Raw genomic sequence first — 13,594 nt, forward strand, 5'->3', positions numbered from 1 at the left:
AACGCCTGCGCTACCCAGGTGCCCCCAGAGTCCACTTTTAAACCTAGATGTTCTGATCGTCATGATTTGAACATACATACCATGAGCTGTTTTAAGACTTAAATTGAGAAAGACTGAATCATCCTCATGAGAAAAATTCCCAAAACTTGCCACTTGCCCCCTAGTAAAATCCCTAAATTATTAAGGTGCCGCTTCATGGCCTTTTAAATATATCATTCCAAAGTCAAGTGACTGTTGTTTTTTCATACCAGTAAAAACCACAGAGTTTCACTTGAGCAATCCCTCAATTCAGTTATCCTGGAATTACTGAAAGGACATATAGATGTGTAAGTTCTTTGTAAATTTTAATTGTAAATCACCATACAAATATAAGATGGTTTTTTTCTTTTTAATAGTAATCATCAATCACCACTGACTTCTTTTTTCTTTTTCAGTGTTTCATGTCAGAATGCTATAGATGAATCTGCTGTTTTTGTGTAAAGAATGTGTTATTTATGTTTTTTCTTCTTCATGCCTTTTTCCCTGTTAATCAAAACTAGGGTTTTAGCAGGGAGTGAAAGCAAGTATTACTGTTGTTTGCTTTTGGCTTGAGTATCCAGTGATGCAGATTATGCACATTATTGGGCAATCATGCCAATTAAGGGCAACCCAGGGTCCTGGAAAATTGCCAGCTTAGACTGTGAGCCAGAGTTCTGGAGCAGTGCCACTAGTGTGAGGAAGGACTGGGACACACTGCTGTATATTTTTTAGTATGTCCATATGGTCAGACAGCTACATAAGAAGGGAATTGTCCTCTTGAGAGAGGTGGTTGATCTTCCCTTAGATGGATGTGAATTTTGATTTCACAATTGTTAAATGGATTGGAGAGCTCCTCTGGTGCCGTTCTTGTTACCACAGAGAAGCTGGCCAGGGGCCAGGCCCAGAGAAACACAAGCAGCGTTAAACCCAACAGCACCCCTTCGATTATATGGCAGTACTTTGTCTGGGAAAGAACAGGAGAGGGTGGAGGCTTTTGTTTTATCTTGCTCTACTGAAAAAGGTAGAAAGCACTCAGTTTCTGAATTGACTTTTTTCTTAGGTTTCACGGCATGATCTCCCGAGAGGAAGCAGACCAGCTCTTGAGTGTGGCTGAGGGGAGTTACCTTATCCGTGAGAGCCAGCGGCAGCCAGGAACCTACACTTTGGCTCTAAGGTTGGTCATGGACCTGTAATTATAACTGTGCTTCATTTAAAACCCTCTTAATAGAGGGCTTTAAATTTTAAAAGCATCCAGCATGTAATTGAATTGGTTCTTGTTTTCTTGGGACCTAATTACCATTTTAATAGCTTCGAGACCCTTAAAAAATTCCTCATGAATGGTAGCACTCAGTAATTAAGAACTGAAAAACTTTTAAAGCGTTTTTATCGTAGCTGCTTTCTTCTCTCCCGTCTTACCAGTTCTCTCCCGTCTGTCCTGCCGTGTCAGCCTCCATCTATTTCTTGAATAAGGAAAGACACTAAGAGAAAAGATCTTTGTAACTCATAAAATTAAAGCCAATGTCATTTCTCTTAGGTTGGCTTTTGATTGAAGCAGCTTTTCTTGGGAGCTCTTGGCTCTTTCCTGTCAACTCAACTTTGCCTAGTATTTTGGCTGTTCTTAGCTTATAGTACAGTGCCCAGAAACAAATATTCCCGTTAGCCCTGCAATAATAACAGCACAGGAGTACAACAGCATGCTTATCCATTGGGCTTACTTCATGCCAAGCCTCGAACCTTATTTAATCTTCTCAGCAACTCCAGGACGTATGTACTGTTACTATCTCCACTTTACAGAGAAGGAAACCGAGAACCTAGAGGTTGAGTAACTCGGCCAAGGTCATACATTTATAATTTGTGTAGCTGATATTTGAACGCAGATAATCTGGCTTCAGAGTCTGTGTTCTTAGTCACTCTCCATTGCTGCCTCTCCGAAGGCTTGGTATAATTAATTGTCTTTGTGCATTCATTCATCTTTGGAAAAGATTTAAAAAGTAGAAACTTCCTAAGAAGGAATTCAAAGACATGGCAATTTCTGTTGGTAGCCACAATGAGAGAACAGGAAGATCATGTTGTTGCTCTGATGTGACCGTGTCGAACTCCTTCTCCAATCACCTATGCCTGTTTGAGTGAGCGGGGACGGCTCTTAATCCCATCCACAAGACTTAATCTTCTTGACGAAAAGGATGATGTAATCCAGTACTGTTTTCTACTGAAGTCTGAATCAGTTGTGTACTTGGAGAATAAACCTTGTTGCAAGCATGGAAATTTGCTTTTTATGGCAAATTATAAAGTGTAAATCCTGCTTCAATTATTTAATTATGTTGTTTTTCAGGTTTAAATTATGGTATACAGGGGAAAAGATTCTGGGCTGGGAATTCAAATGCTCACTCATTTTGCCATCAAATGAACTAAAGGCAGGTTCAGTGTAAATCACAGAATTCCCTGAAGTCAATTCTTTCCTCTTTCTACACCAAACATTTTGTAATTCTAGGATTCTGCAATACCCCATTTCCAAATAGTCTGGTCATCTGTGTGTCTGAGGTAAACGAGCATACACGTGAAGACCTATGGACCAGAATAACGAAGAGGAAAGTGGGGTGAGGGAGAGACAGATATCTGCACAACATTCTCTTCCTTTCCCCTTTATCGCCATCTGCCCTAACTCCTGAGATCACCTAGTAAATTACAGAACTGAATTTGAGCTCAGGGTTGCCTCATTGCAAGGTTCAGGTACTTTTCATTATACCATCATGCCACTCAGCTTCTAGCGTGGCTGTCACTCACTTTTCACTTGAATGACATTAATGCACACTCTAGGGCCAAAGGTTTAGTATGGAGAAAAGTAGCACCCAAAGCTCCTAAGCTTTTCCTCCTGTAGGAACTGTAGGAATATAGTGACTGTATTCGTACACTGTAATTTTATAATTACTTCCCATCCACTTCAGTCCAGGAAATCGGAGAATAGATGAACATGAGATTTACAGGAATGTTTTCAATTCATATGTCTGGAGGAAACACACAGCTTTCCTTTTGTTATTGAAAATGACCATAAAATTGTACACGGAAAATAAATAGTAATGAGTAAAAGGGGCTGTAGTGGAAGTAGGGAGTTTGTGAATACACATTATGAGTAATTTATATGCTGCAATATGATCTGCCTTGTTTGAACTAGATGTGTAGCAGGGAAGTGTTAAGGAGAATATGAGAAGAAGTCATACTGATATGTCTGATACTCCCCATTTCAACTGATGATTCTCCCAGTTCGCATCAGTTTGTTTTGTTTCCAGCATAATACGTGATCTGTTTGGGGGAGCCAGTTTCATCATTTATAGCCGTCAGTATTCGTTCTGTATTTACTGTGTTAACCATAGGCCCTAATGTTGGAACAAGTCCTTGAAGTCAGGTTGCTCCACTGGCATCTCAGTCTCATAATGTCCCAAACTGAACTCATCAGTTTTCCTCCCAAACATACTGTAACATCTCTATTCCCTCTATTAGCTGATGACACTATTATTTCGTCAGTCCACAAGACTGAAACCAAGACCCCACTCTTCTTTTTTCTCTTAGTTCTACTTGAAGATGTTTGTAAGCCCTGGCACTACTGCCTTTAGAGGCCTTCACCTCACATCATATCAGACACTCTATCCCATATCAAATATTTTTTTGGTGTTCAGATTGTTTAAGTTTTTTTTTTAACAATATAAGTTGCTTTGGAGCATGGGAGGTCGTCTGTAGTTAACATCTTACTTTCCTCTTGAGCAGCCTCTTCTCCTGTCCCTGATCTCAGCCTGAATTTCAGGCCAGGTTTTTCTGGCTTTTCTGCCTTTGCTCACATTGACCACTCAGTTCAAGAAAAATGATTGTTCCTCAGTGGAAGTTTTTTATACAATGGAAGCATACAGACAGGCATCCACATGGTTGGAATGTGTAGTTGAAGATAAAATGGCAGCCCGAGCACTAGGTTATACGTCATGAAGCGTGAAGTACTTCAGTGACTTTGGGATTTTTTGTGCATTGATTTTGACGATGTTTGGATTAGTTATAGTTTAATGAGAGACTGTAAGTATCAGTTATAAAAACCTAAGATCATCGAAGGAGTTTGGTTTTGAAAACATTTTTCATAGTTTAGAACTAATTCTTTAAAAATACTTTGTCATTATATAATTTTTCTCACTAGAAGAAAAAAATTAGGTTCAGTGTTACATAGAGTGACAGATGAAAAGGGGGAGGACTAGTGCATGTTTTATATTGTCCTTTTTATTAAATGTTAAGAATATACAAAGCAATACTTACAAGAAATATGAAAATTATTAAATAACATGTTAATATAACTCTTACGTGCTCAACCTGTGTTTTAAGAAATAGCCATTGCTATTTTGTTTATACTGTATATACCTCCCCTAATCCTTCCTTCTTCCTCCTGTCCCTCACCCTGGCTAACCTATCCTGATTATCTTTCTCTTACTTTTCTTTATGGGGTTATATATGTTTGTATCCCTACATAATACATTGTTTTGATTTGTTCATTTTTGAACTTCAGATAAATAGGATATGTAGAATGTATTATTCAGTTTTTTTCACTCCACATTATATTCCTGAGATTTTTCCATACTGTAGAACATGGCTGTAATTTTCACTGCTATATCCACTAAATAAATATAGTATGCTTTATTTATCCATCCTATTACTGATGGACATGTGGCTGGTTTCTAGGTTGGTGCTGTTAAAAAAGTCCTGCCATGTATAATAATCTTGTAAATATCTCCTGGTATACACTAAGATTTTCTCTAGAATATTTACTTAGATGTAAACTTGCTCCTTTTGCTTTATTAGATAATGACAGTTTTTTTCCAAAGTAGTTACACTGTTTATTCCACAACACTGTATAAGAATTCCTGTTGGTTTCCTTTTTGTTTTCACTTAATACTATCAGACATTATGTCAGTCTGATGGTGTCTGCTGATTAATTTGAATGTCTCTGATTCCAAATGAGGTTGAGCATCTTTTCATGTTGATTTACTATTCACATTTCTTGTTCTGTGAAATTTGCATTCAGATTCCTTGCCCTGGCATTTTCTTGTTGATTCATGAAAGTCACTTATTCTGGATACTAATCATTTGGTTATATAGGAATGGAATTGTCTCCTTCAAGTTTGTGACTTATCCTTTTTTAATTTTAGCTAAAGTATATAATCTATTTACATTTAATGCAATTACTGATATATTTTGGTTTAAATACTATCTTATTTTCTGTATAACTCTCCTGTTTTATGTTTCTTTTTCTTTGTTGACTTATTTTACAAGTCAATTTTGTATTCAATTTTTTCTCCCACTTAACTTGAGTTATACATTCTTTTACTGTTCTTTTAATGGTTAAACTAGAGGTTAAAACGTGTCCTTGACTCACTTATATTTAATATAAATGATTGTTGCCATTGTTTTCCCAATGGTAGAATCTTAGAACACTCTAAATTCCATCTCCCTCCTTCCTACTTTTTTGTCTTGTTATTTTCAGATATTTTATTTCCACATATCTTAAACTTCACAATATCATTTATTGTTATTGTTTATACAGAAAAGTCAGTATTTGTCTATATTTGCTCATATATTTAGCCGCTCATTGTTCTTCATTCTTTCCTGTAATTCTGCATTTTCTTGGAATTATTTTCCCTTCACTTGAAAAACTCTATTAGTATTCCTCTAACTGCAGGCTTATGCAGGATAAATTACTTTCTGACTTTTCTAAATTTTTTCCTCTCTGGCCTAACTTTCCAACTTTTATCTCTCTGAACCTTGGTTTGGACATTTTCTGTTAATCTATCTTTCAGTTCACTATTTCTGTATTCTGCTATTTTTGATCTTCTGTTAAACCCAGCCACTGAGTTCCTGGTTTCATATTTTGTGCTACTTAGGTACAGAATTTTCTTTCTTTCTTTCTTTTCTTAGATTCTAATTCTCTGATGAAATTCTTCATCTTTTCCTGTATTTTCTTGAACACTGACCTATCAAAACAGTTGTGTACTGTAAATAACTGATAGAGTTACCTAAGCACCGTACCTTGAATTTTTGGAAATAGTGAAATAAGGTGAAAAGACCAGTGAAGAGCTAATATAAGTGTTCATATGAAATGATCTTTTAAATATTTGTTAATCCATTTTCTCATTGCCACTGTTATACCTGATAAGAGTCTAAACAATTTCTGCATGTAGGTCTAATCATAACACATTCAAAACTAGTTTTTTCACGATATTTATCTGAAAAATTCATATTTTTATGGAGTTGATGTGAATGCAAAAAAGCCTTTACTGTCTGAACAAATGTGTAAATAACATTGTGATCTTCAGTAGCTGTTTACTTTTTCTGCCTTAAGTGTGCTAATAGGTGGAATCATAGCTCAACTCTAGGATTTCACTATTATTTTCCTAAGCTATTCGTTTAATGTGGGACATGCTTGCTTGGATTCCATCCAAGAATTTTCTTGGAAATATTTAAACACCTCTTTATACTGATGTTGCACATTTAATATGGCATCAGGACTAAAGTTATACATTACTTTGATTTATTGTGCTCTTTGATAACATTGGTTCCCTTTGATATAAAAATATCCCTTTTTCTCAGTGGTCTGATCTGCTAAATTTGTTCATTTTTAATGACAAGAAAAATGTAATCATAAGTATGTATTTTACTGAAACTAGAAAAGAAAGCTGGAAGAAGAAACATTTTTTTTAAAAGATTTATTTTAGAGAGAGAGCGAGCACATGAGCAAGCAGGGGGAGGGGCAGAGGGAGAATCCCAAGTAGACGCCTTGCTGATTATGGAGCCCAACTCAGGGCTCGATCTCACAACCCTGAGATCAGGACCTGAGCTGAAACCAAGAGTTGGATGCTTAACTGACTGCACCACACAGGCGTTAACATATAGGTTGAAAGAGAAGAAGTTCAGAGGGAATCAGGAATTGAGATTTTTTAAAACATCTGTCACAAAATATAATTGCGATTACCTACTCTCACTGTGGAACTTTGGAAATAGCTGTAGTGGCTTAGAGCCTGACAAACAGGAGTTCTGGTTGCCTGACCTTATTATATATATTTAACCTCTCTGAGCTTTAGTTTCCTAGGTGTAAAGTGGGGATTATAATCCCATTAGTTTGCAAAAGAGACCTTTTAAAAGTCTGTAATTAGCAGAATCCTTTTTTTAAGAATCAAATTCTCTATCAATTGAGATTAGTTCAGCTGCAAGTATTATCTAATATTCAAAATAGGCAAACTCTGTTGGCTCAAACAAATTACTTAAGGAAATACCTCACATAATGAGAAATTTGGAAATGCAATTAACGTGGATAGTCAGTACCCTAGTGATGTTATCAAGGACTTGTTATCTTGTTTCTATTCATGGCCACTCACAGCATCAGCTCCGGTCTAAGGCTGGCTTTTCTTGTAGTCAAGAAGTGGCTGCCGGGGGCAATCAGAGTCTATGCTTCGTTGTTTATGCCTGGCCATAGAGTACAAGGGAACCTCTCCTTTCTCATGCCTCCTTCCTTTCAAGTTGACCAGGCCTCCGCAGCTCTCCCATTCCCACCCCTGAGCCAATAACAATCTGCAGGGAAATGCATGTACTGATTGCTTGTCTAACCAGCATATGGCTCTAGAGCTGGGAGATGGGGTCAGTTTCTTCTGGAAGATAAGGCTTGAGAGGGAGTCTGGACAAACAAACAAAATCTGGTTTTCTTTTCCTGTTTTAAAGAGGGAAGCAGGTTGAGTGAGGAGAGAGAAATGGATAACAAGTACATAGTATAACATAGTGGCTATTCATTAAAATAGTTTCCTTGTTCAACAGTGAGGATCCATCTATGGTATAATTCTTCAAATCTTTTAGTCCTGATCAACGTCTGATTAAAGTAGTATACCCAATTTTAGCTTTGATAAATAGAAAATCTGGTATTAGCTCCAAAGAAAGTTGTATATGAGGCCAGAGTTTTATAAATTCTGTTTTGATGTTCTTTTGCCTATAATTTTTTCAAACTTGATTTAAAGTATTTTCTAAACTGACTTTAAAATAATTCAGTATTTTGAAGGTGATTGGAAAACCTAATTATGTTACTGATTTTAGCACAGTGAAATCCATTGTACTTTGACTAATATATACCTTAAAATATTTATCCCTGGTGTGTTATAAATGTGTCAAGGCCTTTTGTCGAAGTCAGGAGCTTGGTCTTCACTGTTAAATTGGGCAGTTAATCCCTCAGATAACTGCCTCATCAGAAATAGTAGCGTTTATGGAGCTTCTCTATTCTGCCAGTACTATCTACATGGGTCAGGAAAAACGATGTTTAAGTCAGCTCTTAAAGGTAGACTAGGGGTTTGCCAGGTAGAAGAATAGGATGTGATGAAAAACAAGCACTTGGGGAAGAAACAGCCAAGGAAGGAATATATAGAACAGAGTGGAACATCTGGTGTATGGCAGGCTGCTGGGGCTTGGGGGTGCAGGAAGTTTTAACAGTCAGTGTGCCAGGAAAGCCTGGTATTTCATCCTTAAGAATTTGGACTTTATCTGTAGGAAATGGGAGTCACTGAAAACTTTTTTTTTTAAGATTTTTTAAATTTATTTATTCGACAGAGATAGAGACAGCCAGCGAGAGAGGGAACACAAGCAGGGGGAGTGGGAGAGGAAGAAGCAGGCTCATAGTGGAGGAGCCTGATGTGGGGCTCGATCCCATAACGCCGGGATCACACCCTGAGCCGAAGGCAGACGCTTAACCGCTGCGCCACCCAGGCGCCCCAGTCACTGAAAACTTTTAATAGAAGAGGGTGATGATTACATTTGTAACTTGGAAGGATCATTGTGAAAGCAATAAAGAATAATGAGTGGAAAGGGTAAGGGTAGTGGAACCTAAGTTTCCAGAATTATTTAGGTAATTAGTAAGTGGTTTTCCTTTGTCTGCTGAAAAGTAACCTTTAAAAGGGTTTCTAGATATCTTAATAGATTTTGAAGGGCTCATGATGAAGAGAAATGTTAACTACAGATTTGGCAACTCCAAAGACATTTCCTTTGAGGCTGACTCATTTTAGCTTCTCTAAATTGGGAGAAGAGCAAGATGACGTATGTGCAAGAGTCTTGATAATACCTAAATTCTGTATCTGGATATTCTAGAGAATGCTTTATACCCACGGTGCTTAGCACTTTCCTGTTAGTTTTGTGCTGACCATTAAGATAAGAATTATTTAGGAAAATTTTAGATAATGGAGAACAAATGAGAATTTAAAGACTGAGAAAGCATATTGTAAATATGTTTGGACATATTTATTATATATTTTTTTAAAAATATATTTTATTGGGGTACCTGGCTGGCTCAGTTTGAACAGCATGCAACTCTTGATCTCGGGATCATGAGTTCAAGCCCCACGTTGGGGATAGAGATTACTTAAATAAAAAATTTTTTAAAAATAAAAAAATATATCTTATTTCTTATTCAATAAATTTTGAAATATGTATTGGTCTATGTTAATCTGAAGAATAAAATTCATTATATAGGACACTGTATACTAGTATACTACTAGTAGCTTATACTACTAGTATAAGCTAGTATACTACTATACATACTTATGTATAAGTATGCTGAATAGTATACTACTATTATACTTATGTACTTACACTACATAAAATTATTTATCTATTGGGTGTATATGTAAGCAGAGAGATGTTTAAGAGAATCTTTCTGAGTTGCCTGATTTTTTTTTTTTCAATGCATGTGTATCATTTTTTTTTTTTTTTAAGATTTTATTTATTTTTTCGACAGGATAGAGACAGCCAGCGAGAGAGGGAACACAAGCAGGGGGAGTGGGAGAGGAAGAAGCAGGCTCATAGCAGAGGACCCCGATGTGGGGCTCGATCCCATAACGCCGGGATCACGCCCTGAGCCGAAGGCAGACGCTCAACCGCTGTGCCACGCAGGCGCCCCGCATGTGTATCATTTTTATAATCACCCACAAAAAATTCAATAGTGTGATTTTCATTTTGGGAAGAATCAAAGGCACTAGTTACAACCTTGGGTCAAAATGGAGGGTAATAACTCCCAAATCTCTGAAGATTTCACTCTAAATGGAATGTATCAACTTATTTAAATAATTGGTTAGAAGAAGAATTGGTCAGTATTGGGGGCAATAGAAAAGGAAGTCACAGGAGACAGTGTTCTAGAGTTCTGGGTCTGTGAAACAGGGGCGTCTTGGCCAACATTGGCAGCACTGTCTCTAGTATAGAGGTGAATTTGAGGAACCCTGTGAGTGTCCTGCCATAAAATAGAATTGGTTGGATTTCTTTCCTGCAGTACTTCTCAGAGCCCGTGAGTGTTGTTTAAAAACTACACTGCATTTCACAAGCTCATTTGATTAATCCTTTTCATGAAATCCCTCTGTGGAGCACTCTTTGAGAGATGTTCCATTAAACATTTGATTAACTCACTTTCTGTTTTTCCGGACTCCATGCACACCAGGCACTCTGATGAATGGTTTTTCAAGTGAGCTGTCTACAAGGAGAGAAAACTTTAAATATATAGGTTGAGTATTAAGAGCCTTTGATATTATTTCTCATTTTCAGTCAACAAATTAGAATTAAATGCTGAGAGCAAAGAAGGGGAAAGAAGGGGGAAAAAAATCTACCAGGTTTCTTCTGTTTGCTGAGTTCAGATAGATTCCCTCCCCACTTTTTTTTCTCTTTTTCACATCCCCCGCCTTTTTTAAAGATTTTATTTATTTGTCAGAGAGAGAGAGCGTAAGCACAAACAGGGGGAGCAGCAGGCAGAGGGAGAAGCAGGCTCCCCACTGAGCAAGGAACTGGATGCAGGACTCAATCCCAGGACACAGGGATCATGACCTGAGCTGAAGGCAGATACTTAACCGACTGAGCCACCCAGGCGTCCCATTCACACCCCTTTTTGATAAATGAGCCTAAAAGACTTCTTGCTAAAGTATTAGAGAGAGAAAAAAAGTTAAGGGCTAATTGATGAACTGATTTGTTTTCTTCCTGTCTTCTGGGTTTTTTAACTTTTTTTTCTTGGATTGAAAAAGATTTACCTCTTGTCCAAAGAGTATTTTGAAACTTCTACGTATAGCAACCACTCAGTTTCTGTATATTACAAAATTGCAACTTTCCCCCCCAGCTTTATTCACACGCTTGGCTTTGCATGTTATTGTATCTTACTCTTTTTTAAGAAACCATTTTTTAAATTATAATTAGCATACAAAATCAGCCATTTAAACTGTACAATTCAATGGGTTTTGATGCATTCACAGTTATCAATTTTAGAACATTTAATCACCCTAAAAAGAAACTCCATACCCATTTACAGTCACTTCTTACTTATTCCCAACCCTTCCAGCCTCGGGGAACCATTGGCCTACTTTTGTCTCTCTAGATTTATACATCATGGACGTTTCATAAAAATGGAATCATATGTAATATGTGGTTTTTTTGTGACTGACTTCTTTCCCTTAGCATGTTTTCAAGGTTCACCCGTGTTGTCACATGTATCACTATTTTATTCCTTTTTATTAATGTATAATATTTGAATAATACTGTATTTTGTTTCTGTACTCCTCAGTTGATGAACATTTGAGTTGTTTCCACTTTGGGCTATTATGAATAACGTTGCTATAAATATGCTAGTATGATAATACTGTGTACAAGTTTTTGTGTAGACGTATGTTTTTATTTCCCTTGGGTACATACCTAGGAGTGAAATTGCTGGATCATATTGTGGCTCTATGTTTAACATTTTGAAGAACTGCCAAATTTTTTTCCGAAGTAGTCTTACCATTTTACAATCCCACCAGTGATGTATGAGGGTTCCAATTTCTCCACTCCTTGCCAACATTTGTTATTATGTCTTTGATTTAAACAGTAGGTGTGACATCCTAATGGGTGTAAAGTGGTACCACATTGTGGTTTTGACTTCATTTGTCATGTTTTTATGCTCAGTATGGTTTTTATTCACTTGTATACTGTCTATTTAAGCTTCAGTTCCATCTCGAAAGTATGCATACATTGCAATGGATTTAAAACAGAAGGTAGAGAAATCAAAAAAGCTGATTTCAATATATTTTTGGTTTTTGTATTCTTAGGGCACAACATAAGGCAAATTCCACTGAGCATTTCATTGAGGATGGAGTTGAATTTTAAGTACATCTTAGGGCTTATTGACAGGAACTTTGATATGAGAGCGGTAACTCGGACTCTGATAATCTGCTTTGTAAAGGGAAATTGGAATCAGACTTACACATCTACTCTAAGGTGCAGTAGAAAACCTTCCAGGTTCTCTTAATTTAAGATCTGTTTCTTGGTAACCAGCTACTGCCCCAGAATGTGTTGATAATGTGCCTCCTTTCCCGCGAATGATTTGGCATACATAAATATCTTATTAATGGACTTAACAGTCTTATAAATATAATAAGAGTTAACATTACTGAATATTTCCTGAGTCAGGCCGACCCTATGGTAAATAGTTTATGCGCATTATCTTTCAGTATTTTCCAATGCTTTTTCATATTGTGGCACCCATTGGAAATTATGATGTCCTATTGTACACTAAGGTAAATATTGTACAATATTTACTCTTAGCTTGTGAATTTTTTAATAAAGATTTTTAAGTTAACACATTATCATTTTTATAAAACCTACGAACCCTGTTTAAAGCCTTTTAGTATATGGGGCCCCTGGGTGGCTCAGTCGTTAAGTGTCTGCCTTCGGCTCAGGGCATGATCCCAGGGTCCTGGGATTGAGCCCTGCATTGGGCTCCTGCTCAGCGGGGAGCCTGCTTCTTCTTCTCCTCCCACTCTCCCTGCTTGTGTTCCCTCTCTCGCTGGCTGTCTCTCTCTCTGTCAAATAAATAAATAAAATCTTTAAAAAAATAAATAAAGCCTTTTAGGATAAGACTTACTCTAATCCTTAAGGGTTAACCTTTCCCCTCCCCCCCCCCAAAAAAGAGAAAAGCTAAATCAAGTATATATGAAGTTGAATTATTTAAGCTAAGGTTTCATTATAAAATCATTTGGTGATCATTTGTGCTTATAAAAATAATTTTATAGTAAGCTTGGATAAAGAAAAATAGCAGTAGTCATCTATAAAAATAATAGCATATTTGCATCTATGTAATTTGTTACATCTATTATGATTATGAAACCAACATGTGGATGTGGTTAAATTTTTTTTCTTTCAAATAAGAGAAGTTTATATAATGCCAAATTACCTTTCTTTTCCACCACATACTTCTTCTAGTTCCACTCCTTAGAAACGATGTCGTTCACAATTAGGTGCCTATCCTTTCAGAAGTTCATTGTGCATAAAATACACATATTTTTATGGCATGTATACATTTTATTTTGTGGCACGTTACATATATTTTTATGTAAAAAAAAAGAAAATATTTCAAGTGATCACTATGAGAGAGTGGCTAACCGTAGCAGTAAAGATCATCTCTAGTCTTTACGGAGGTTTGCCCTGTTGTCTGTCTGGCAGAATGGTTATGTAGTAAACAGTTAATGCCTGACAAAAGCCATCAATACCTTGTTTATTTAGTCTTTGC

General features: G+C 36.7%; 1 protein-coding gene across 6 annotated transcripts in view; it reads left to right on the forward strand.

The window, feature by feature from the left end:
- Nucleotides 1–13,594, forward strand: part of CHN1 (chimerin 1) — a 223,818-nt gene that overhangs the window by 97,597 nt on the left and 112,627 nt on the right. For all 6 annotated transcript variants that reach the window (XR_005838374.1, XR_005838375.1, XR_005838376.1 and 3 more), the window contains one exon: nt 1,079–1,192. Coding sequence is in view for 3 of the 6 variants with exons in the window: in XM_040643705.1 (XP_040499639.1) it covers nt 1,079–1,192 (114 nt within the window). In the remaining 3 variants the exon portion in view is untranslated. The remainder of the gene's footprint in view (nt 1–1,078; nt 1,193–13,594) is intronic.

Source organism: Ursus maritimus, unplaced genomic scaffold (assembly GCF_017311325.1).
Source record: "Ursus maritimus isolate PB19 unplaced genomic scaffold, ASM1731132v1 scaffold_1, whole genome shotgun sequence".
In the NCBI taxonomy this organism is placed as follows: Eukaryota; Metazoa; Chordata; class Mammalia; order Carnivora; family Ursidae; genus Ursus; species Ursus maritimus.